The sequence below is a fragment of the Ceratotherium simum genome, chromosome 33 (genome assembly GCF_057802395.1).
Source record: "Ceratotherium simum simum isolate JZ-2026a chromosome 33, ASM5780239v1, whole genome shotgun sequence".
NCBI lineage: Eukaryota > Metazoa > Chordata > Mammalia > Perissodactyla > Rhinocerotidae > Ceratotherium > Ceratotherium simum.
The window spans coordinates 13,007,509-13,032,747 of NC_141932.1; the positions used below are offsets into that span (position 1 = coordinate 13,007,509).

At 50.4% G+C, this 25,239-nt stretch overlaps 1 protein-coding gene across 2 annotated transcripts; it reads left to right on the forward strand.

Annotated features, from left to right (window-relative positions):
* The first annotated feature begins 740 nt into the window (after window positions 1-740).
* PLEKHA4 (pleckstrin homology domain containing A4) lies at window positions 741-25,219 on the forward strand. 2 transcript variants are annotated; one of them, XM_087421398.1, is made up of 20 exons: window positions 741-1,254; window positions 1,713-1,802; window positions 2,958-3,065; window positions 4,414-4,486; window positions 4,600-4,700; window positions 4,859-4,968; window positions 5,820-6,035; window positions 6,405-6,684; window positions 7,198-7,272; window positions 8,088-8,135; window positions 8,268-8,348; window positions 8,513-8,662; window positions 9,616-9,714; window positions 11,862-12,002; window positions 13,232-13,331; window positions 13,403-13,479; window positions 22,649-22,810; window positions 23,724-23,782; window positions 24,204-24,316; window positions 24,625-25,219. In XM_087421398.1, exons 2-20 carry the CDS (start codon window positions 1,719-1,721, stop codon window positions 24,885-24,887), a joined length of 2,340 nt encoding a protein of 779 aa, XP_087277524.1. In that variant the 5' UTR covers window positions 741-1,254; window positions 1,713-1,718; the 3' UTR covers window positions 24,888-25,219. The 2 variants fall into 2 exon arrangements, with proteins under 2 accessions (XP_087277524.1, XP_014650672.2); XM_014795186.2 differs by lacking the exon at window positions 741-1,254 and having other exon boundaries at window positions 1,454-1,802; window positions 7,186-7,272.
* The last annotated feature ends 20 nt before the right edge of the window (window positions 25,220-25,239 follow it).

Consider the following 25,239-nt stretch of genomic DNA (forward strand, 5'->3'; position numbering starts at 1 on the left):
AACTCATACGAAAGCCTTGCTTTTACACAAACTCAAATTCTTGCTGGGTAGCATGAATGAACCTCATGGGAGGTCTGCCACAAGTTCCAGGCCCAGGGACACAGCCCCAATTCCAGCCCTTGCGGCACCATTCCCCCTCCCGGGTCCACAATTCTTCTCAAAATACGCCCTGAACCATGCTTCCCTCCTAAGGGGGTCATCCTCAGTCTAGAACAGAATTCTCACCCGGATCTGAGGTGGAGATCTGACCCTGGCCACTTGACCCTGCTCTAGCCAGAATCCAGGATCCAGGGCCACTCCCTCCTCCCTGCAGGACTGGGACCCTTCCACTCAAAGCCACGCTTCCAGACCCCCGGCTCCATTCACAACTCAGGAGTCCTGCTTCCTGGCTCACACCTGCTCAGGTACCCAGAAATCTGAGCTCCCACCCCTTCCAAGATCCAAGCTACCTCCATTCAGGGTGCCAATGACCCATGCCCCTGATGACAACCAGCCCACCGGGGCCCTGGAGTCCACGCCCACCTCCTACTCTCCAAACATTTAGGAATCCCAGTCTCAGCCCTTATGGGACCCCGGCTTTCCAGGCCCCCACCGCAGCAGGGACCCAGGAGTCAGGGGGGCCCCAGCCCCTCCCCTCAGCTGTGGGGGTAGCTGAGCCAGGGGGTCAGGCTGTGGTGGGGAGGCCAGGAGGGGCGGGGTCAGCCGGGATTGGGAGGGGAGACAGCAGCGTGGGCGGCTGGCAAACCAGCAGAGAGGAAAGAGAAACTGGGAGAGGGAGGAAGAGAGAAAGTGAGAAGGAGAATCTGGGAGAGAGGAGGAGACAGAAGACCTGGAGGGCAAGAGAGAGAAAGAAAGAGGAAGAGATTGTGAGGGGGAGGGAGAGGGAGAACGAGATGGAGACTTAAGGAAGAGACTCTCTGAGTTCGGGGGAAAAAGATTTGGACAGAAACAGAAAGATTGGAAGAGAAAGTGATACGGGGGGTGAGGGAGAGAATGAGTGACAGAGAGACTAGAAGAGACAGAGATTAGAGAGACAGAAGGTGAGACTGGAGACAGAGACAGCCGAAAAGAAAGGGAGAGTGTGAGAGAAAGAGAGACTATAAGAGACAAGAAACAAAAAGAGTGTGAGGGAGCAGGTGAGAAGCAAGACTGAGGTCTATGAGAGGCAGCACCTAACAGACGGAGAAGGAGGGAGACTGTGGTCCCAGCACCCACACAGCCCTCTTGCTCCCTGTTGTTGGGACCTCAGAGCTGGTAAGTTTCCTGGCTGGTCTGGGAGGGGCTGCCTGGGTGTGCATTCCTGGGTGGTGCCCCAGGGCTTGGCAGGGGTGGTTTAGGGGTGCATGTGGGAGGGCAGGAGACAGGTAGCTGGGGGCAGCCGGAAAGAGGCAGGGCATGGGGGGGGTCCCTCAGCACAGAGAGGGTCAAATTCCTGGCCAGAGGGCAGAGGGCAAGAATAAAGGACCCCCTATTCTCTGTCTTGGGCTGCAGACAGCTGCCCCCTCCCCGCAGCTGCCAGTGCCGCCCACCTCTCTTGGCATCGCTCTTGGTATGCGGTCTGGGCCAGGGCCTCCCCCAACCCCCCAGGCCCCGAACAACAGGCTCTTTCTCCTCAGCCTCTCCTCCGACCTGCGAGCCCCTGACCCCGTCTCTGTCCCCAGCCGGGTCAGCTGCAGAGATATGCACACAGTCCCTTTCTTTCTCTCCCCAAGCCCTCGATGGAGGAGGGCAGACCTCGGAGCAGCCTCAGCCTAGCCAGCAGCGCCTCTACCATCTCCTCGCTCGGCAGCCTGAGCACCAAGGTTCGAGCTTCTTGGTGGAGCTGGGGGGCTAGCGGGGGGGCCAGGGCTCTGGGCTGCCCCATCCTCCTGTTTCCTAGGCCTGGGTTCAGCGCCACCCTAGGGACTCTGGTTGTTAAGAGCAAGGATCCTTAGCAACGAGGTCTCCCAGACCTAGTAAGGTCCCAAATTGCCCACCAGTTGCAGTTAGGAATTCAGAGCCACTCCCAACTGTCCCCACCCCTCCTATTTTCCTAATTTGAAGCCAGAGTAATAACTCGGCTTGACTCTGGTTGCTGAGATAGGGCCACTCCCCAGCCATGAGCCCCGCCTCCCCCCAGTAACTCAGATGTGGTGGCTACTCTTGATTAGGACTGAGAACTCCCTGGCCTGTCTCTAGCCATCCCATCTAACCAGCTCTGAAATCCGATAAGGAAAGACCTTTCTCTGACAATAAGACCCCGTGAGGCCTGAGATAGTTGCATCCTAAATCTTCACCCCAGCCCAAAGTTCAGTGATGACACTCATTTTCTTCTCCTTCTGTCATTCTCTTCACTCATGTCCATTTTCCCGAGTTCAGAATTCATAGATTTGATCCTGATCTTGGTCAGTACCATCCCCAAGGAAGGGCATCCTGTGGGAATCTGGCTGTGGATGCCTGAAATGCTTGTGTGCACAGGAGAGGGGGCTCCATCTGCTGGGAGAGGTTTGGAGCCATCTCTCTACCGTGGACATGGTTGCTAAGGGATGTCACTACCCGGCACCGAGGTGTCCTTCGATTCTGGCCGACCCATTTCCAGGGACTCAGCATGGAGGACCCTCCTGATGATGAGGACCTCCCAGGCAATATTTCCAGTTCGGATCCCACAGGCTGTCCTACATCCCTGACTCTGGTGGCCAAGGGCATCCTTTCCTTGGCAGTGGACTCTTGATTCCCAAATGCCTTCCCCATCAGCCAGTAGCCTCTTCCTTGCCTCCGAACACCTCCGTCTGCCCATCCAGAGTGTCTCTCAACTCTGCACGGTGCACACGCAATTCCGATCTCGAAACTCAGCTCCCTCCTTGACCTGGTTTCTAAAGGCAGCCAAGTGAGGGCCTCAGGTTGCCTGCGTCCCGCTGCACCACCTCCCCAAGCCCATCCCGAGGCCTTGTTCACTTCTGTTCTCCTTCTCTCCTCAGAAGCCCACCCGGGCAGTAAGCAAGGTCCACGCCTTCGGGAAGAGGGGCAATGCGCTCAGAAGGGATCCCAACCTCCCCGTGCACATCCGAGGCTGGCTTCATAAGCAGGTGGGGTGAGCAGGAGAAGAGAAAGGACACCCCCGGTTACGCTAGAGGCTGTGCCCCTGGCTGTCTGCTGTTTCTCTCCTTCCAAGTCTCCAAATAGGTTTCTTTTTTTCCATCACTACTTCTCTTATTCTGCCATTGTTTCATTCATCCACTCATTCATTCAATGACGACTTCTTGAATATTTACAAGGTACCAAGCCCTGGGGCACTTACGCAAATAAGACAAACAAGTGTCTATAGTACTGTACATTCAAGATGGGGGTGGGGCAGGGATGGATAATGAATTCATACATATAAATAAATGGACTCGATGGTTTCAGATTGTAGGAACTGCTGCGAAGAAATAACACGGGGATGTGCTCAAAAGTGGCTGAGGGATGAGAGCTGCGTTTGACTGTTGGTCAGGGAAGGCTTCTCTGAGATGACATTTGAGCTGAGAACTAAAGGACAAGAAGGAGCCCTTCGTGCTAAGATCTGGGGGGCAGAGGGAATCCGAGAGCGAAAGACCCTGCAGCAGGTCAAAGCTTGGTGTTTGGAGCGAGCCAAGGGGGGAGAGAGAAGGTTTGGCAGGGCAGCCATTCTCAACGTGTCCTGGACCAGCAGCATCAGTGTCACCTGGGAACATGCTGGAAATGCACATTGTCAGGTCCCACCCTGGATCTACTGACTCAGGAGCTCTGGGGACGGGTCCCAGGAACCTGTGTTTTAACAATGCCTCTTGGTAATTTTTATGCATGCCCAAATTTGAGATTCTCAGCAAGCCAGTAAACTAGGGTAAGGAATTTGAGATTTATTCTAAGCGTGATGGTAAACTCTGTTTTGAGCAGGGAACTCACATGATCTGCCATAATTTTAAAAGATCATGCTGGCTTCTGTGGGAACGGATTGAAGAGGAGAAGAGGGGCATAGGGTTAGAGATGGTGGAGCAGTTCAAGCAGAGATGATGGGAAGACAGGATTGGGGTTACGGCCTCTCTGTCTCAGGCTCCAGAATAATCGGACCAAGTCTGGAATATAAAGCTGCTACCCACATGTGGTACAGTATCTCGTTCCAATATTCCTGTAACTTCTCAGTCCCCAAGTGACAGATGAAGGTCCTAGTGGAGAAATGACTTGTTTAAGGGCATAGTGGTGGGGCTAGAAGACACACTCAGGTTGGGCTGTATCCAGAATCGATGGCCTTTCAACCACAACATGCTGGCTTCCAGTTCTCCATCTGAATCTATTGCGTCAAACATGCGTCTCTGCTACTTTCCTCTCTTTGGGTCTCTGTCCCCAAGTGTCACTGTCTCCTTCTCCTTTTTTCCTCTCCGCTGTACTCAGGCCTCTCCTCCCAATCTCTCTCCCCAGGACAGCTCCGGGCTCCGGCTCTGGAAACGCCGCTGGTTCGTCCTCTCTGGTCATTGCCTCTTCTATTACAAGGGTCAGTGCCCAGCTGGCATGGGGTGGGCGGGCCCCCCTCCCACCATCCCTGTCCTCTAGGTTCTCAGCGTCCAGATCCCTGTGTGATCCCTGACCCCAGCCCCTCTTTTGCAGACAGCCGCGAGGAGAGCGTCCTGGGCAGCGTCCTGCTCCCCAGCTACAGTATCAGGCCAGATGGGGCAGGAGCCCCCCGAGGGCGGCGCTTCACCTTCACCGTGAGTCTCTCCATCGCCCATGGACACTAAGGCACTAGGCGATGGGGGCAGGCATTGGAGCATCCATTATTGGAGATAAAAGATATTGACCAGGGTCCCTGGCGTCTTCCTTTTTAGAAGTCCCGGGCCTCCGGGTCCCCAGCTCTCTCTTCCCGCAGGCGGAGCACCCAGGCATGAGGACCTACGTCCTGGCCGCTGACACGCTAGAGGACCTGCGAGGCTGGCTACGGGCGCTGGGCCGGGCCTCCCGCGCAGAGGGGGACGATTGGTGAGTGTGGGTCCATGCCACGCCCCTAACCCTGTACTTCCAATCCGAGTCCGTCTACTCATCCCCAACTCCGCCCCTTGAGGCCCTGCCCCTTCAACGGCCAATCAATCACTCCTCTTCTAGCTAAGGAGATTCCGCCTTTCAGGCCCCACCTCCAGGACCGTCATCTCTTCCAATCAGCAAAAAGTATTTCTCTTCTAAGCTCCGCCCACCATTTGGTCCAGCCCCATATCAATATTCCACACTCTCTGATTGGGTCCCTCAGAAGTCTCCACTCCCTGGGGCTGTCACCTAAACAATGTCAGATATAAAAAGAAAAGCTTCAGGCTGTCTGTGCCCGCATGCCCGTTTTCAGGCTGGAGACTCATAGTAGTCTAGGGCATTGGGTCCAGCGACCTGGAAGGACCTTGTGGCCCCGCACAAGTCCCTTCACACTCCGGCCTTAGTTTTCCCAACTGCACAATGGGGACAATGATTTATATTGCATCATCTCCCCTTTTTTCTGTGTAGCCCCCTGTGCCCTTACCTATGAATCGACAATAAGGGCTGTCATGGGGCTGGCCCGGTGGCGTAGCGGTTAAGTGCGCATGCTCCGCTGCGGCAGCCCTGGTTCAGATCCTGGTCGTGCACAGACGCACTGCTTGTCAAGCCATGCTGTGGTGGCGTCCCATATAAAGTGGAGGAAGATGGGCGCGGATGTTAGCCCAGGGCCAGTCTTCCTTGGCAAAAAAAGGAGGATTGGTAGATGTTAGCTCTCGCTGATCTTCTTCACAAAAAATAAAAAGAGAGAGAGAATAAGGGCTGTCATGAGTTTCAAAGGAGTGATGTCTTTTTCTGTGCCCACTCGCTAGTGGGCGACCCAGGTCACCTGCACGTCCCCAGTCTGGGGAGGGCCCTGGCGGCCCCGGTGGTCCCCCGGAGGTGAGAAGAGGGGAAGAGGGGCGCAGCTCAGAATCACCGGAGGTGGCTCGGATCTCCAGAGGTCGTGGCCGACCCGGGCTGCTCGCTCCCAGCCCCACGGCCGACCTCCAATCTGGACCCCGGATTCGGAGGACAAGGAGCCCGGAGTGAGTTGGACTCGGGAGTCTGGGACGAGAAGGTTCTATAGTGCTGACCTTCAGAGGAAAAACGAAGTTGGGGGCGTGGCCTGGGAAGGGCGGGGACTAGCACTGATTAGGGGCGTGGCTTAGTACTTTCTCCTGGGACTGTGAGTTGCTGGGTCTTGCGGGGTCAGAGCCTGTAGGGGAGAAGTCCTAAGGAGGAGATGCCACAAAGGAGGAAATTATTCGGGATCTGGGCAGTAGAGGAGGGTTCTACTCTAGAGGGACAGTGAGACGTACTGAAGGGAGACACTGTCATACCTGAGGCTGACTTGGTGGGTAGTGGGATGAGGGCACTCTAGTTGACCCAGTTCCCCGATTCTCTCCTCCCCACAGCCTGTTCACTCCCCTCTCTCGCCCTCCCTCCCCTCTGAGCCTCCCCCGGCCCCGTTCTGCTCCTGCACGCAGACCCCCTCCCTCCTCAGGTGACACAGCACCCCTTGGCAGACCCCATACCCCCCTGAGTCGCATTGATGTCCGGCCTCCCCTGGATTGGGGCCCCCAGCGCCAGACCCTCTCTCGGCCCCCTACTCCCCGCCGAGGACCCCCATCTGAGGCTGGAGGAGGCAGGCCCCCCAGGAGTCCCCAGCACTGGAGTCAGGAGGCCAGAACACAGGTGAGCAGAGAGGTGATGGGGAGGGGTACTACATCTCCCATCAGTCCTCAGGGCTGTCTTTTCAGGCTCGTCTCTGGCGATTACTCCTTAAGCATTATGGGGATTGTAGTCCAGAATACACTACTCCAAGACAATGCTGTGAGGGATAGTTTGGATTGCATCTGCTTTGTGTCTCCAGTTTATCTTTCCAAGTTGGTCACCTACTATTTTCTCTGAGCGTCCTGGGATTGTAGCCCAGAATATCCACAGCTAACCACAAATGTGAGAGTGAGAGTAGATTGCAACTTCCATTGGCTTCTGGGACTGTTTAGCTAGGCTTGTCCATTTATTATCATCGTCTCTGTCCCCACAGTGGCACACAGCTGGAGAGCAAGTAGTTGAGGAAGTTGTGGGGGCCCAGTGCTGAACCTCAAAGGGTCTCCTAAGGCACTTCAATTCTGGACACACCCACTCTAATATATATGACTAAGACATGCCGATTTCTAGACATCTCTATTTCAGTATTCTTCCCAGGTCCCCTCTGGCTCTTCCACATATCTCCAGCTGCCCCCAAGACCTCCTGGGACCCGGGCTTCCATGGTTTTATTGGTAGGTATCCTGGGGCACCTCCAATCTGCCAGAGCCCCCTCCCTTGCTTTCTTTGCTATGGAGAATGTCATCTCCTGGATGAATGTGCCTAGAGAAGATATTTCAAGGTCCCTGGGTAGGTGCTTCTGTTAGTTTCCTAGGGCTGCCACAAACTGGGTGCCATACATAGAGAATATCTCTGCATTCATTCATATCATCTCCTAGGTCTTTTATTTGAGTTTTAAAATTTTTCCAGAGAGATCTTATGTGCTCTTAGTTAAGATAGCTCCTAAATTCCTGATAATTTTTATAGCTATTTGAACGGTATTTTCTTTTCTTTTTAAGTCATAGTTTCTAGGTATTGATGGTGTAGAGATATGCTATTAGTATTTGTAGCTTCATCTTGGGCCTGGCATCCTTGCTGAATCCTCTTTGAATCTGTTGGTTTTTCTAAATAATAGTTTTATCCTTCCCCTTCCTGTCTTTACACTTCTTTTGTTTCCTTTTTCTTATCTTCTAGCATTGGTCAAGATCACTAATACTGTGTTAAACTGCAACAGTGGTAGTGAGCATCCTTGTTTTATTCTTAATCATAAAGGAAATGTCTAAATTTTCTCTGTTAATTGTAGCATTTGCTATAGCTCTTTGGTAAGAGGATCCACTAGATCCTTCTAAAGCCAAGAATTTGGCAATTGGTCTACTAAGGTTTTCTGAAGCTTAGAAGAAGCTAATAAGGAGACACGTGTCTGTCAGCAGAAACAGGGCTTGGCTCAGCACTGGGCTACAATAACGACCTGTCTGTCCATGTGACCCCTGGCTTTTCTTCTTCTCCTCAGCCAGGTCCCCCCCTGGACTCAACCTTCCAGCAGAGCTTGGAGACAGATGTAAGTTCTCCCTGATCCAACCCCTGCTGAGTTCCCAGAGTTGGGGAGAGAATGCTCTAGATGGGGATGGGGGAGTGGTAGGGGGAAGAGCCGGAACTGGTCCACACATAGCTCCTGTTCTCCTTTCTCCAGACTCTGTTGACAAAGTTGTGTGGGCAGGACCGGCTCCTGAGGAGGCTACAGGAGGAGATAGACCAGAGGCAGGAGGAGAAGGTACCGGGTTCTGGGATGGGGGTGGGGACACCCGGTTTCTCTCCACCTGCCTTTAGCCCTTCCTGATCCCCAGCATGCCCAAGGATGTGGGAGAGTTTCTCTTTTCGCTCTCCCTGGGGCTGGGTGTGGCTTCAGAAGTCTAACCACCTTCCCTCTCGGTGCAGGAGCAGCTAGAAGCAGCCCTGGAGTTGACCAGGCAGCAGCTGAGCCAAACAACCAGGGAGGCTGCGGCTCCCGGGAGGGCCTGGGGGCGCCAGCGCCTCCTGCAGGACCGACTGGTCAGTGTGAGGGCCACTCTTTGTCATCTGACCCAGGTGAGCATCTGGGAAGGGGCATTTCCTCCCAGGAGACCCCCAGGACTCTACAGGTTGTTACTGAAGGGGACCTACCCCCAAAGGCTCTTGGGAAGGTAGCTCTTGAGAATTCCCCCCTCCCCGAATTTTAAACCAGTGATCTTGATAGTCCTAGAGGGTGAAGGGCAAGCAGCCCAGAAACAGCAGAACTTAATTTAGTGGTTTACGAGGGTGAATTTGATATGGGCTTCCTAGCTTTGAGTCTCAGCTCCTGCTCATAGTAGCTGTGTGACCTTAGAAAAGTTGCTTAACCTCTTTGGGCCTTAGATGCCTCTTATATATACTTGAAATGATAAAAATAGTATTTACTTCATAGAGTCATTGTTAAGATTTTGTAAATATATGTAAATGAATGAATGAATGACTATTTAATACTTAAGTACCTGGTATATGGTAAACAATAATTGTTAGCTTTAATTATTATTATCTGTAAAATGGAGACATTTATACAATAGTACCTACCTCACAAGAATTAAATGAGAGCTAAGAACAGTGCCTACCACATGGTAAATGCCTATTAAATATTAGCAGCTGCTATTGTTATTATTATTATTGATATTGGCAAGGAGGTTTCTGCTGCCCAGGGGTGCATAGGAGCTGTGGTCTTGGCTGTTCCAAGAATTCATTAGATCTGTAGACTCTGCTGCCCTAGGGGAGTGCAGAGATAATCCAGAGGATTCAGGGGAAGCTGTTATTTGTCTACACCAGCAGCTCATTGGAATGGCAGGTTCCATATAGACACTGGGGTTCCCAGTAGTTGAAGCAAAGAGGATCTTGGGAACTGTAGTCCATATACCTCCTGGGCACCAGGGGCCAGGCCTCTCTTCCTCTTCCTCAGCTGGGAAAAGATGGAGTGGGGGAAGTTCTGGTGGGTGGGCAGGCTAATCCCGTGTCTCCTCTTTTTGGGAACTGAGGAACGAGAGCGGGTTTGGGACACATACAGCGGCCTGGAGCAGGAGCTGGGCACCTTGAGAGAGACCCTTGAGTACCTGTTGCATCTCGGGTCCCCCCAGGTACATCCCTGCCCCAAGCCCCACCCTCCACTTTAAGTTCACTCTGATACCCTTCTGGCATTTAAGCCCCTCCCACATAATCTAAGCCCCTCCCACTTTCTCTCAAGCTCCTCCTCCTCTGTCCTTTCCTTTCCTTTTAAACCTCGTATTGTAGTTAAGACCAAGCCCTTCATTTTAAGACCTACCTTCAGGTTCAGAACCACTCTCCCCTCTGGTTCTAAATCTCTCCTGAATCCTGTTTTGAAGCCCTGCCCTCCGTGTCAAAACTCCACCCCTCAGCCCTGTCCCCTGCAAGTTCATCTCTTACATTCTGTCTCCTAACTTTTGCTGTTAAATTTATCCTTGGGAGTTTCCAGTTCTAAATCCTGTCCCTTGGTTCAAGACTCACTCCTGAGGTATAAGCCCCATTGCTTAGCCTCAGACCCACTTCTTCACTCTAAGCCTAGTAGTCGAGTTTCTAAATCACATATCTTTAATTAAAAACATTGACTTCTTGATGGCCCAGTGGCATAGTGGTTAAGTTTGCATGCTCTGCTTCAGTGGCCCAGGGTTTGTGGGTTCAGATCCTGGGCATAGACCTACACCCTGCTCATCAAGTCATGCTGTGGTGGCATCCCACATACAAAGTGGAGGAAGATTGGCACAGATGTTAGCTCAGCAACAATCTCCCTCAAGCAAAAAACATTGACTTCTAGAATTAAATGCATACTCACAGATTTAAGCCCCACCCTCTTCATGCTAAACCCCTCCCACTTCTTCTTAAAATCCACCCTTCAACTCTAATCCCCCACCTATTTGTGTTAAACATCACTCAAGCCATTAATATGTGAAAAGAACAATACATCACAACCAAATCAGGTTTATTACAGGAATGCGAGGTTAATGTAACACTTGAAAATCGGTCCATGTGTTTCACCACATCTAACAAAATAAAGGAGGAAAACCACATGATCATCTCAGTAAATGCCGGAAAAACATTCGACAAAATTTAACATCCATTCATGATAAAAGCTCTTTGCAAAGTAGGAATAGACAGGAACTTCCTTAATCTGATAAGGCATCTATAACAAACCTACAGCAAACGTTATAGTTGGCAGTGAAATATTGAAAACTTTCCCCCTGATATCTGGAATAAGACAAGGGTGTCTGCTATTACCAGTTCTGGTCAATGTTGTACCAGGGTCCTAGACAGGACAAGTGAGCCTGAGAAATAAATCAAAGGTATAAGGACCAGAGAAGAAGTAAAGCTGTTTTTATTTACAGATGACATGATTGTGTATAGGTAGAAAATTCAAAATAATCTCCAGATAAACTATTAGAATAAGCAAATTCCACAAGGTCACTAAATGCAAGGATAATATGCAAAAATCAATTGTCTTCCTGTCTGCTAATACCAAACCATTAGAAAATAAATATTTATAAACAGTAGTGTTTGTAATTAACATAAACAAACTAAATCTCCAGGAAGAAATTGAATGAGAGATATGTAAGACATCTACTCTGAAAGCCACAAAACATCAATGAGAGAAATTAAAGAAGACTTCTATAAATGGAGAGATATACCATATTCATGGATAGGAAAAATACAATAATGGAAAGATGGAGTCTCCCCAAGTTGATTTCCCCAGTGGGGATCAGCAATCCCAATACAGATCCGGAAGGTTTTTATGTGGAGATTGACAAGCTGACTCTAAATTGTATCTGGAAGTGCAGAAGGCCAAGAGTAGCCAAGCCAACTTCCAAGAACAAAACCAGAGGACTAACACAACTGGGTGTTAAGTCTGACTGTAGAGCTACAGTTAGTGAGTCAGTGTAGTATTGACACAAGGTTAGACAAGTGGACCAAAAGAATAGAATAGGGTATTCACAAACAGACTCACATGTATTTATATGGTCACCTATTTATGAGAGAGGTGACACTGCAGAGCAGTAAAGAGAAGACAGTGTTTATGATAAATGGTGGTTGGTCAGTAGGATATCCATATGGAAATGGAAATCCACAGATATAGCCTCCATATGCACACGTAGTCCATTTATGACTCCATAAATATAGTCCAGTTGATTTCAGACCCTTTCTGTGGCCTATCAACTTTAACCCTCCTTGCATTTTCCAGCCTTTGAGTAACAAATTCCTTTCCTCTCCCCAGGACAGAGCGTCTGCTCAGCAGCAGCTGTGGATGGTGGAAGACACGCTGGCAGGTCTGGGGGCCCCCCAGAAACCACCCCCCCACACTGAGCCTCACTCCCCATCCCCCGCACTCCAAGGCGAGGAGTCCTCAGAGAGGGAGGTGAGATTCACACACTTGTCTCCCCACCCCCAGCTTCCTGCCCTATCTGCGTCTGGCCCAGCTCATCACCCACTTGTCTCTTTCTCTCTCCCTTGATCAGTTAACCAACCTCAGGCAAGTATCTTAAGCTCAGGGAGCCTCTGTTTCCTTATTTGTTAGATTGTGATCATGGTCCAGTGGTGGTGTGCCAACACCTCCCAAGAGCCGCTAGCGTGCATCTCTTCTCAATTCTACTTTCTTTCTTTTTTTTTAAATAATTTTATTTATTTATTTTTTTCCCCCCAAAGCCCCAGTAGATAGTTGTATGTCATAGTTGCACATCCTGCTAGTTGCTGTATGTGGGACGCGGCCTCAGCATGGCTGGAGAAGCAGTGCGTCAGTGCGCGCCCGGGATGCGAACCCGGGCCGCCAGCAGCGGAGCATGCGCACTTAACCGCTAAGCCATGGGGCCGGCCCTCTCAACTCTACTTTCAATGATGTCCTATTGGTAGCTTGAAATTCACCATGGTGGGAGTCTTTACACCACAGAAATTGGCAGACACTACCAACGAGGGCTCTTTTCTCCCAGAGAGACATTTGTTAAACATTTACCAGACACCGCTGATCATAACCCCCACCTTGAAGGATTCTGTAAGAAAGGGAAATCGTGACTGGAAAGTGCCTGACACAGAGTAGGCCCTGAGGAAGCAGGAGCCACTATTGTCATGGTTGGGTTAGAGCCGCTGGTAACCCTGACCGTCAGATCACATATCCAGAAGACCTGGGTTCAGATCCCAGCTCTGCTGTCTTTGTGCCATTGGTTGTTGATCTCATTCTCTGAGTCTCAGTTTCCCCATATGTAAAATAGGGATAATAGTAGCTGCCTCGTAGGTTGATTGAGGGGATTCAATGAGATAACGCAAGTGAAGTGCTTAGCACAGCGCCAGATACATAATCATTGTAAAACTTGCCCTTATAAGCCTTGCCATGTGCCAGGCGCTGTTCTCAGTTCCTTACATGTATGAATTCAATCTTCATATCAAAAGGTGAAATATGGCCCAGAGAGGCAAAGTAACTTGCCCAGGGTCACACAGCTAATAAATGGCAGAGCTGAGATTTGAAACCAGGTCGTCTGGCTCCTGGTTTTCAATCTTAATCCAACTCATGCTGTGTCCGAATTGCTAAATGCTTGAAAAATCATAATGATAATGATAATGATAATCATTATTTCCCTTTCCCGACCCCTCCAGAGCCTGGCTGAGTCCTTGGAACTGAGCTCATCCCGCTCCCCTGAGACTGACTGGGGGCAGCCCCCCGGGGGCGACAGAGACCTCGCCAGCCCTCGCTCAGGTGAGTGTCCTGGGTTGGGTGGGACTTGCTGGCACCCGCTGTCCTCACGAAGTCCTGTTCTGCCCTTCCAGGTCTTGGGTCTCCAAGGGTCTCCCGGGCTTCCAGCCCTGAGGGTCGCCGCCTCCCTTCCCCGCAGCCAGGAACCAAGGTAGGCGGTCCATCTGGTCCCCTCAGGTCCATCCTGTAACCCTTTGATCTGACCGCCACCGACCCCCCACTCTTGGGGAATCAGCTGGGAGAGAGGAGTTCTAAGGCCTCACCCCAAAGCAGAGAGAACACTATTTGTTAAGAGCACTGGGATTGGATTTTGTCTCTGCCACTTCAAAGCTGTGTGACTACGGGTCAGTTATTAAACCTCTCTCTGCCTCCATTTTCTCATCTGCAAAATGAAGCTAATAGCAGTGTCTACTATCTAGAGCTGATGTGAGGATCCGCACTATGCCCATCAAGGGTTGAAAATAGTGCCTGGATAATAAGGACTCCATTCATTCATTCATTCATTCGTTCATTCAACACATATGTTTTAAATACCCTCTTTGCTATCCAATAATGTAGCCAGTAGCCACGTGTGGCTATTTCAATTTAAATGAATTAAAATGAAATAAAATTAATTCACTCGCACTCGCTGCATTTCAAGTGCTCTATTTGGGCAGTGTAGATATAGAACATTTCCATCTCATGGAAATGTTCTATTGCATAGGGCTGTTTAGGCACCCAGATCGCAAACATGAACAAGATGAGAAAAAAAATCCTTCCCTCATGAATCTGGCATTCTAGTGGATGTCAGAAGCAGAAAATAAGCAATCAATTTACTATACGTTTTTATATATAATATGTGCTAAATAAATAGAAAAAGGACACAGGGGTTTGGGATGCTTGGGGAGGGGTGCAATTGTAAACGGCTTGGTCTGGGGAGCCTTCATTTAAAGGTGATGTTTGAACAGATACCTGAGGAGGTGAGGGAGCGAGACTTGGGGATATCTAGTGGAAAAGCGTGACAGGCAAAGGGAACAGCCTTTGCAAATGTTCCGAGGCAGGAGAGAGCCTGGAGTGTTGGTGGAGCAGCTAGAAAGCCAGTGTGGCTGGAACCGAGTGAGCGAGCAATGAGGAGAGGGGTGGATGTGAGGACAGACGGGCGATGGGGGCGGATCCTGCTGGGCCTTGTGGTACAAGGTGAGGAGGTTCCCTTTGACTCTGAGCGACCTGGAGCCAAGGAGGGTTCTGAGCAGAGGGACGTGAGTGGGAACAGGCGCCCTCTGGTGGCCGTGTGGGGAACAGACTGTGGCGGCGAGGGCTGAGGCCGGGAGCCCAGTGAGGAGGCGCCTGGGAGAGTCCGGGAGGGAGATAATAGCAGCTTCCACTAAGTTAGAAGAAGTGGAGATGTTGAGAGGGAATCAGATTCTAGATATTTGGGGCTTCAACCCTTATCCAAAACCCTTGGGACCAGGAGTAATTCAAAATGCAAAATTTTGCAGATTCTAGACGGGTAATAGGGCGCATATACTACGTATTGTATTAACCTCCAGCAGCGTCTTGATCAAACACATTGACGTTTTATTAATAAAATGTATGAATATTCATACTAAATGGGATAAAGGCTCTAAATAGCATCTCAATTTAAATGTCAAAAATTTTTAATATAGCAGTGAACTACGAAATGAACAAGTCAGAGTGGAATAAAATAGATCATACATATCAGGCACTTTTTATTTCTAAGGAAAAAGTTTAGTAAAACATGATGTTGAGCCAGCCCTGATGGCCTAGAGGTTAAACTTTGGCTCGCTCTGCTCCAGCGGCCTGGGTTTGGTTCCCAGTCGTGGAACCACACCACCCGTCTGTCAGTAGCCGTGCTGTGGCAGAGGCTCACGTGGAAGCACTAGAAGGACTTACAACTAGAATATACAACTATGTACCGGAGCTTTGGGGAGAAAAAAAAAAAGTAAAAGGGAGATTGGCAACAGATGTGAGCTCAGGGCCAATCTTTCCCAGCAAAAAAAAAAAAAAAAAAGGCAGGAGTGCTGGCCTGATGGTGGGGTGGTTAAGTTCTCATGCTTTGCTTCAGTGGCCCAGGGTCTGTGGGTTTGGATCCCAGGCGCAGACCTACATACGACTCATCAAGCTATGCTGTGGTGGTGTCCTACATACAAAATAGAGGAAGATTGGCACAGATGTTAGCTCCGGGCCAATCTTCCTCACCAAAAAAAAAAAAAAATCATGTCACACATCTGGGTACAAATGAAGCCAAATACCTCAGTGGACACGTGCAGTCAATGCTCATGACATCTGGTGGCTTGAGGACTTTTCGAGATAGGGGTCATTGGTCAAGCCATCAGCGCCATCATCGAGTTGGAGTCAGACATCTGAGGCAGGGCTAACAGGGGGAGCCCCTGGGGACAAGGCAGGTGGCCTTCATAGAGTTTCTGGCCATGTCATCTGCTCCTTAACAAAGTGTCTTGCCTGGGCAGTGTCCCTTTAATTGAATAAACTGGTTAGCATCTCTTAGACACTGATAAATATACAGTGTGGAAAGTGAGCAAGGAACTGATCACCCAGCTCACCATTTCATCCGTGGGGAGTTATTTGTCTGTGTCCCCAACTCATCAACGTCATCACTGTAATCCCCTCACGTTTCTGCATCTCACACCGTGTCAGTGGCTTCTCATCCCCCAACGAGTGCCCAACAGGCCGGTTGTTGTCAGCGTCCAGTGGGAGCTTCCACTGTACCTGATCACCTTGGGCATAAATAACACGGTGCAGCTTTGTCCTAGTCTCATCAGTGGCACCACATCCGGGTGCTTGAGGACTTTGCAAAAAGGCGATGCTTGTGTTTTCATCTGCAGAGTCATCCTCGAACATCGTTGGAGTCCTAAGTCTGTGTTTGCATTTCTTTGCGATTATTTATGAACCTCGTTCCGAGTATTAGCCGCTGCAAATGTGGCATTCCTAAGAAGTGTTGGGTTTTGAGTTCCTGATACCTGCAGCCAGTATACAGGACTTTTTTTGTATTTTTTTGAGGAAGATCAGCCCTGAGCTAACATCTGATGCCAATCCTCCTCTTTTTGCTGAGGAAGACTGGCCCTGGGCTAACATCCGTGCCCATCTTCCTCTACTTTATGTGGGACGCCGCCACAGCATGGCTTGACAAGCGGTGCGTTGGTGCGTGCCCAGGATCCAAACCTGCGAACCTCGGGCCGCTGCAGCAGAGCGCGTGCACTTAACCGCTATGCCACCGGGCTGGCCTTACAGTTTTTTTTTTTTTTAAAGGTGGTGGTGTTAGTCTTGCTCTTCAGGGAGTGTAAAATTCCATGGTTACAAGCTGTATGTAAAGATGCCACACGAGGCAGAAAGCTAATGCCCCCCAGATACCACTCTTCACAAGACATTCAGGAAGGAAATTTCTAGAACATTTGTTCAGGAACCAAAACTCAGCCATTTTCTTCCAGTCTAGCTTGTCTGCAATGATCTCATGCTGCTGATCACAAGGTGATTACTGAACTCGTCCAGAAAGACTTGTCTGGGTACTCATGATTTCTAGTTTGCATAATAATGCCCAGGAAAATTATAGACATGTTCCAAACATTTTGGAGGTTGGCTGTTTCCAGGCACTGCCAGCTGTGTCTTGTGTGTGCCTGCGGCTCTAGCACACCCAAGAACAGATCACGTGAGCCTGACATCCTTCCAGCCTGTCACTGTCATCTCTCATTGCTGTTGGTGATGTTTTTGTAGAAGCCCAGCGTTGCTATGGAGCTGTTTTGTCCACAGTATACATTTTTCCAGAACTCAGTTTTCATCAGATATTATCTTAGCAAACTCATCAATGTCATTCGTCATCTGCAGATGCTCTGTCACTCCGGATATTCGGGTTTTTTACATCATATGCCTCTTTGGTGTTGCCAGCCAGTGCTCACAATTAACATTCAAGTCTTTGTGGAATGTTCCTAGCTTATTTCATGACCAAAAGCCAGTCAGGGGCATCCACTTACTTCTTCATCAACCTGCGGTCCAGGTCTTCATGTTTCGCCTTCTGCAGAGTTTCTCTATTTGTCATCAGTTTCTGGTCATTATTGTCCCCATAAAACTTCCACGACATGTCTTTCGGTTTATGTCACATCACATTCAAGGGTATCTCGTGGGTCATGTTCACTGAGATGTCCCAGCAGATGCTCCACAGTCCTGTTCCTGAAGTGGTGCTACCTTCTCAGCTCTTGGAAGCGACAGATGTTTCTGTGGCCCCTTTCTCCCTATCTTTGGGGCTATCTTTGGCTCTTTTCAACATCTTCAGAGAGCAATTAAGCCGGAAGTCACGAATAACAAAAAAAGCAAGACAATAGCAGTGGACGGCAGAAGCTTGGGTGATAGAGACTCAAGTGACGTCATACATACGACCACCAGGTGGATATTGGCACCAAATTTAGGAAAACAAATGTCAATTTTCAGATTTTTTTTTTTTGAATTACAGATAAGAGATTTGGGGAGCTGATTTTGAAGGTGGAGCCCACAAGATTTCCTGGCAGGTTAGAGATGGGGTGTGAGGAGTCAAGGATGACGATAAGGTTCTTGGCCTGGGCGCCTGGAAGAATGGAGTTACCAGGCAGGAGATGGGGTGGGAGTGGGGCGAGGGAAGGACAGGAGTTCAAGTTCGAAAACGTTAATTAATTCTGAGCCTCATGTTTGCGATTCTTCTCACCGGCGCTGTTGTGGTTCTGGCCTTTTCTGTACTGGATTTTTTCTGGGCGCTGTGGTTCCTGAGCTGAGTCAGGCCGGATCCCAGGCATCGAGGAGCTTCTGACATAAACACGGTCAGAACAGAGGGAGGCGTATGGTGTGATGGCGAAAGCACAAGGCATTGGGGCACTCCGGAGGACAGCTCCCAGACAGCCTGGTCACGTGGGGGATGGTTTACTGGAGGCAGAGAGACCTTGAGGAATGAGTTAGAATTTACCAAATGGGGAAACAGGGGAACAGCTCATGCAAATGTCCAGACTGAGGTTGGGATTTAGGAAGCCAGGGCCTCTGCTAGCCTACAGGATGCCTTTTTTTGTGAATTAGAGACAGGCACCCCTTCTGTGTGGGTGGAGCATGGGTTGGTCAGTGGAGGGCTCAGCCCTTGGGCAGTGAGCAACCCATACAACTGTACATGGTCTCTTGGGAGCACACAACTCTGGTCTCCAGAACTTCTGCCTACTGAAAAGTTGTTCAATTGAGGTCAACGAACATCATCTCAGACCCTTTTTGAGTGCCGAGCCCCACAACGCTGGGTCCCCAGACCAGTCCCTATTTTCAAGGGCCTACACTTTTTTCTTTTTTTTGGTGAGGAAGATTGGCCTGGAGCCAACACCTGTTGCCAATCTTCCTCTTTTTACTTGAGGAAGAGCGGCCCTGAGCTAACGTCTGTGCCCATCTTCCTCCATTTTGTATGTGGGATACCTCCACAGCATGGCTTGATGAGCAGTGTAGGTCCACACCCAGATCCAGACCAGTGAACCTGGGCCGCCAAAGTGGAGCACACTGAACTTAACCTCTATGCCACCGGGCTGGCCCAGGACCTACACTTTTGAGTTGAGTTTGCTGTGTAGTGAAAGTGCATGAAACCCCTATTTTTCTATGGCTTCCCCCATCCTGAAGCTGGAAAAGGGTTCCTGCAGAAAAAGTACGGCCTGTGGACTTGACAGGACCATTCTGATGGGCACTAAGACATCAAGACCAATCCAAGTAGGGTGTCTGGGGGCCAGGGAGCTGCCACTGTCCCCTTCTCCCTAAGCTTTTAGGTGTGGCCACTGCAGGAAGAAATCCCAAATTCCTTTATTTGCTCACCATGCTTTTCCCGAGGCCTTCTAGGGGCCAGGCCCTGTGGAAGGTGTTGGGGACCCGGCCAGGAATTAGCGCTGATTCTCCAGTCTGAGGTGGGAGAGGCACAAACGCAGTCCTCATACATACCCGATATGGTTAAGTCATTTCACAGGGGGACTCGGAGCACTGGGAAGCCTCTTAAAGGATAGGTAAGCCGAGTCTGGATGAATGAAAGAATGGTTTGGCCATGCAGAAAACGGTACTCCAAAGAGACAGAACCGTGAGGTGTCAAAGAAAGAGGCTCCTGGTCTGTATCAGAAACAAAGCTGAATTTATTACTTGCTTACGCAGGACAGACCTATTCTTCTAAGTTACACTCTCCCCCAGCAAAGCTGACGTCATCTAGCATGGAGTTCAGCGATTGGTGGGCTTTCGGGGCCAGGAGTGTTTAGGGATTGGTGGACCTTAAGCCGCGGAAGCTGTGTGTCTGTTGCTGATTGGCTGATGCAACACGGGGTCGTCTCTGATTGGCTGGCTTTCAGAAGCGCCATTGGGGTGCGTTGCGATTGCTCGATCAGATTTAAAAGCATTTCTGGTGCTGCCTTCTCATCGTGGATACAAAACAATCGATCAGGCCTTTCCTAGGAAGGGAGGAACTTTGTAATTCTCAGTGGTGTCTGCAAAGGACCTGGACTGTTGGGGCTGTTCCGAACAACAGTGGTCTTGGGAATTGCTCCTCCCTCCCCCCAACCACGTGGGTCCGAGGGCTGCCACTGTCCAGAGCTCAGGGGGTGTGTAGTGAGTTCCGGGGGTTTCAGAGCTGAGCACGGAGGATTATATGATCACGAGGTGGCAGTGGTACACACGAGCTTTATTTGGTCCATACTTTGACAGGTTTGCCTGTGGGAGAAGTCCCTCACAGATGAGACCCTCCAGAGGTTACTGCCTGGGAGCCACTGCCCAGAAGGGGAGCGGGGCAAGGGAAATCTCAGGGGAGAGGGAGATCCGAGAAGGGGCTTAAGGGTCTAGGTGATGTCGGCGCAGTGGTAAGGTGGGGAGTCCCTGGGTCAGAGAGCTTCAGAGAACAGGAGCAGCTTGGGGTGTTTTAGAGCTACAAGTTTATGTTATTTTCTGATCTATAGTGAGACGCTTATTCATTGCACCATTGGCCTACCAGAAATTTACCTTATCTATGGCGAGCGGATGTTAGGCAAGGTTTTGTGGAGTATTCAAAGCAGGCAGGCTATACATGGCTAAAATTATCTGCCTATCTGGGCTATGTTTAAGGCAAGTGGATGTGTAAAAGTTGGAATTTGGCGAGAGCAGGCTTTTGGGCCAATGATCTGGCTGCTGTGAAGAAATAACATACGGCCGATATACAGGGGCCATCATTTTTATAACAGGTGGACGTGTCACTCAAGATTGGCCAAATTAGAGTGAACCAGAGTAATCTGCTGGGATTGGACCTACAATGAGCAGCTGATCCAAGCTGGCTCCATAGAATTTTCTAGTTGGAGACTGCAGCTAAGAGTTCTCTTCCCTCTGATTTTTTTTTTTTTCTTAATCAACAAATTTATTGTCTTTCGAAGTTCCATAGGCTAGAAATCCAAAACCAAAGTGTCGGCAGGGGCATGCTCCTTCTGAAGGCTCTAGGGAAGGATATGTTCCAGGCTTCTGGTATTCCCTTGACTAGTGGAAGCATAACTCCATTCGTCATGTGGTGTCCTCCCTGTGTACATGTCTGTGTCCAGATTGCCCCCTTTCCTGAAGGATAACAGATGTGTGCAGCCAGATAGCCCTATCGGCCCGTTTCCTGCCTGTAGCATCCTAGAAATCTGACAGCCTTCCTTCATTTCGTCCCCTGTCTGTCCCCTTCAGTTCAAGCTGGCAGCATTTCTGCTGAGATGATTTATAGGATCCACATGTCACATGCCTAATCTCTTAGCAAACAGGTTGTCCAGCCACACCCTTGACGTTCTTTCCAGAACATTCTCTCTCATTTTTTGCAATCTGGATAGGCTGAGAATTTTCCAAATCTTCAAGTTCTGGTTTCCTTTTGGTGAACGATATTTTCTTTGATTTATGTCTGTCCTCCTTCGTTTTAAGTGCTTAAGGCTAGAAGTCCACGATCTGGGTGTCAGCAGGGCCATACTCCCTCTGAAGGTGCCAGGGAAGGATCTGTTCTGGGCCTTTCTCCTGGCTTCCGGTAGTTCCCTGGCTTGTGGCAGCAAAGCTCCAGTTGTCACAGGGTGTTCCTCCTGGGTGTGTCTTCTCTCGGGTTTTGAGGGCAAGACAGAGCTCATCAAGTCCTCTCTCAGGCCAACCCAAACTGATCCTCTCAACAGTTTAGTTACTACATCTCATTCCTCCTTTTGTTGTTAAAATTGTCTTTCATCACACGTGTGGGGGAGGGAGAACTATTCCTCTACCCTCTAGGTCCTTCTGGCTCATCTAAGAATTAAACTGATGTGAGACAGAATAACAGGAGAAAACCAAACAAAGTTTAATAACATGAATACGTGGCATAAACCCAGGAAAACTGAGTAACTTGCCAAAATGAGGGAACCACTACCTTAAATACCATTTTCAGCTAAGGACAAAGGAGGATGTTGGGGGTAGTGGTTTGGGACCTCAAAGGGGAAGAAGGCAATTTACATGGAGATGGAAAGGCAAATGTTTGGTAAACAAATGTTTGCTGGGCCATCTATAGACAATGAGACCCAAGGGAGAGAACTTTGATAAAAATGGGCTTAGCAAGGACCCTCCCAGTCTACCATACCCAGAGTTATCTGTGGTCATGGCCTGTCCTGGGACAGGCCTTCCTTTTTTAGGCAGTTAGGGGAAAGTCATAGTTTCGTTTTGAGTCTTTTGTTATTAAAAAATAATCAAGCCAGCGGCTAGAGTTTGAGTTTGAGCGCTCTGCTTTGGTGGCCTGGGTTTTGCAGGTTTGGATCCCTGGGGGCAGACCTACGCGGCTTGTCAAGCCATGCTGTGGCAGCGTCCCATATAAAGTAGAGGAGGATGGGCACAGATGTTAGCCCAGGGCCAATCTTCCTCAGCAAAAAAAAAAAAAAAAAGAGGAGGATTGGCAACAGATGTTAGCTCAGGGCTAATCTTCCTCAAAAAAAAAATAATCAAGCCAAAGAGACACATTTTGGCGTCGCAAATTCTGATCCCCAACAGAAGCAACCCAGGGTCCTGACTACTAGTGTGAAGAAGCTTCATATATCTAGGGGAGTGTGGGTGTTTGTTAGGCTGGGGCTTTGGGTTCAAATAGGGTGGCTGATGGGGTTGAGGCCTGAGAGGTGGGTAGGGAATAGGCCACACAGGACCTCAAACACCGTAGTCCTGAGGGTGCTTGAGGGCCGTAAGAGGATGAGAGCAGCATAATTCTGGGTGCAGAAAGATTCCTCTGAGGTCCGGTGGAGAACTTTCTAGAAAGGGCAAGACTGGAGACAGAGAGGTTCAGGGAAGAGATAACGTGGAGGCCCAAGGTTGGGGTCTCGAGGTGTTTCTCATCCCCCCAGGCTCCCGTGCCCCGGCCGCGGATGAGTGCTCAGGAGCAGTTGGAGAGGATACGCAGAAACCAGGAGTGTGGACGGCCGCTCCCTCGCCCGGCTTCCCCTCGGCTCCTCACCCTGAGGAGGACACTGTCCCCAGCCAGACGCCAGCCTGACACGGAACAAAGGGTGAGGGGAACTAGGGGTGCGAGGTGGGGCGATGGGGTGGTAGCGGGTCTTCTGCTCCTAGTTAGAGCCTCGGTTTCCCTCTCTGTAAAATGGGGATGTTCCCTACTTCCTTACCCAGAACTGGGTTTCCAGATTTGCCCCAACTTTTACTTGAGCTGAAATCAGCACTCTGGCTCCCCTAGCCATGGGGAATGGAAGTGGGGTGTGGTAGGGGGTGGGGCAGAGACAACATCTCCACCTCATCAGCATTCTCCCTTCAGTGTGGAGGTCGTAGGTCTGGACTGGAAGCCCAGTGTTATCAAAGGCAAAAATAATTTTTTTTTGAGCAAGTAAGGAAATCGATTTTATTCATGCTATTGCAGTGGGGGAGAGCACCCCAGATCTTAAGATCAGAGTGTCTTGGTGGGATGGTTTCATCTTAGACTTTTCTAGGAAGGAATTAGACAAATCATAGGTGGGGTGATTCAAGATTGGGATTGTTTTTGTAATCGGGGGGCATCTCTGTCAGCTGAACACCAACCGTTTATCTCTGTGTCTACCTAGTTTTGGGGAGACAAACAGTTCAGCTAATCATTTGTGAGGTAGAGAATGTGAGTTTGGAGGGCCTGTTTCTGGCCTTGTCATAGGTAAACAAGGGGTGCGGGGTGTCATCTGAGTCTTATCTAAGACATATGGAGAAGAAGGGTTCTTGTAGTAAGCCGTTTTCCAGAACACACAAGCTTGCGTGTGTGTTGGGGGGTGGAGGGGTGGGGCGGGATCTTAACCTGTTTCCCAGGAGCGCATGTAAAGTTACACATTGTCAGTGTCTCTGGGGGCAATTTTATCCCCTCTCTGAGCCCCCTTCATTTCACCCTCAAAATGAGAACGTGGGGACTTCCAAGTGAGGAATTCTAATGCCCCAATTCCTTTGCAGCCTGTTCCAGGACACTCAGGAGCCCCGAAATGGCTCAGAAGCTCCGGGTCCTGGAGCAGGTAGGGAACAGGAGGGCGCGGCCAGGAGCAGGGAAATCCATTTGCCAAAGGGGAAGGGAATAGTAGCACTATTATTAATGTCTCCTGAGTACTGAAGTGCAGGTCGCAGAACCTGCTGGAGACGCTTGAGTTCCTGGGCCATCAGAAAGCCCTAGATCCGCAGCGAGAACTGCAGTTTCCAAAACTGCAAAACTGGGTAGATATCACACTCCGCTCCTCCGTCTGGAAAAGGGGTGAAGTCTAAGGGCGACTGGACTACAAATCCCATAATGCACGCGTGCTTTTTATGAGGGCCGCGCCATGTTTAAAGACCTTTAGAGACACGTGCTAGGGACTACAACTCCCAGAAGGACACGCGCAGCACGGCGGTCCTCTCTGTACTGGATAATTGTATACGTCCCCCAAATCTCTTTTTTTCTAGTCCAAGAAACACCACCCCTTATTTGCCAACATCCGAAGGTCACCGGGAGCGAGTCCTCAGCCTCTCTCAAGCCCTGGCTACTGAGGCATCGCAGTGGCACAGAATGATGATAGGTGAGGAGGGGCTGGGGACTTTGGGCTCCTGGGTTTTAGAGAAGAGGGAGCCGGAGGCCTGGAATCCTAGGTCCTGGTGGGGAGGGGTCTGAGGGCGGCCGGGAATCCTTTGTCTTGATGAGGAAAGAGCTAGACGGGGCTTGGAAATTCTAGATCCCAGGCGGGAGGAGATCGGGATCCAGGGCTACTGGGTCTGGAGAAGGGTACTGAGAGGTCGGGACTCCTGGGTCTGAAGGAGGAAAAGTCTGGGGGTCTGGACTCCCGAATCCCAAGTTTTGCCATTCTCATTCCCCAATCGTCCTCTCCAGGGGGAAATTTGGACTCCCGAGGAGACCCTCTTCCCCCTGCGCCGCCGCCTCCGTCAGACCCCACGCCCCAGGTGTCCTCGCCCCCAAGATCTCCTCCACTGGCCAATTCCCGCTCCACCAGGTTCTCCCGCCGAGGTAGTGGGCGCGGCGCAGGCCCCGCCTCCTGGGAGTCCTCGTGGGATCCTGGGGCCGCCCCTCCCGCCCTGACGCAAGACGAGGGGTCGTGGCCTCTGCGAGTTACACTGCTGCAGTCCAGCTTCTGACACGCCCAAACGCGGCAGCCAATCGGAGCGTGAGGGCGTGGCCTGGAGGTACCGCCCGGAAATCTGGAGCCACTCAGGGCACCGGGGGGCGTGATCTAGTCCCCTCCGGTGGCCTGCCGGCGAGTGGTTTCGGTGGCCAAAGTTTGGTTTTCCCAACACTTGTCCAAATTCGGATTAAAACTTTGAACTTTTAGTCAATAGCTTTCTTTGTGTCTGTTGTGGGATCTCTGAGGGGCGGAGCTGGAGTCTGGACTCCTGGGTCCCGAGGGAGGAAGGGACAGAGACCTCAGACTTGCAGATGTGAGGAAGGAGGGACTGGAGACCTAGATTCCCGAGTCTGAGGGAGGAGGGG

What these genes read in the sequence shown, in the direction of transcription:
- PLEKHA4 (XM_014795186.2), top strand. Translation starts at nt 1,719, where the DNA reads ATGGAGGAGGGCAGACCTCGGAGCAGCCTCAGCCTAGCCAGCAGCGCC. An exon ending in AGGAGTCCTCAGAGAGGGAG is followed by an intron (nt 12,003 to 13,231) that starts GTGAGATTCACA and finishes CGACCCCTCCAG; the next exon opens with AGCCTGGCTGAGTCCTTGGA. An exon ending in CCTCGCCAGCCCTCGCTCAG is followed by an intron (nt 13,332 to 13,402) that starts GTGAGTGTCCTG and finishes CTGCCCTTCCAG; the next exon opens with GTCTTGGGTCTCCAAGGGTC.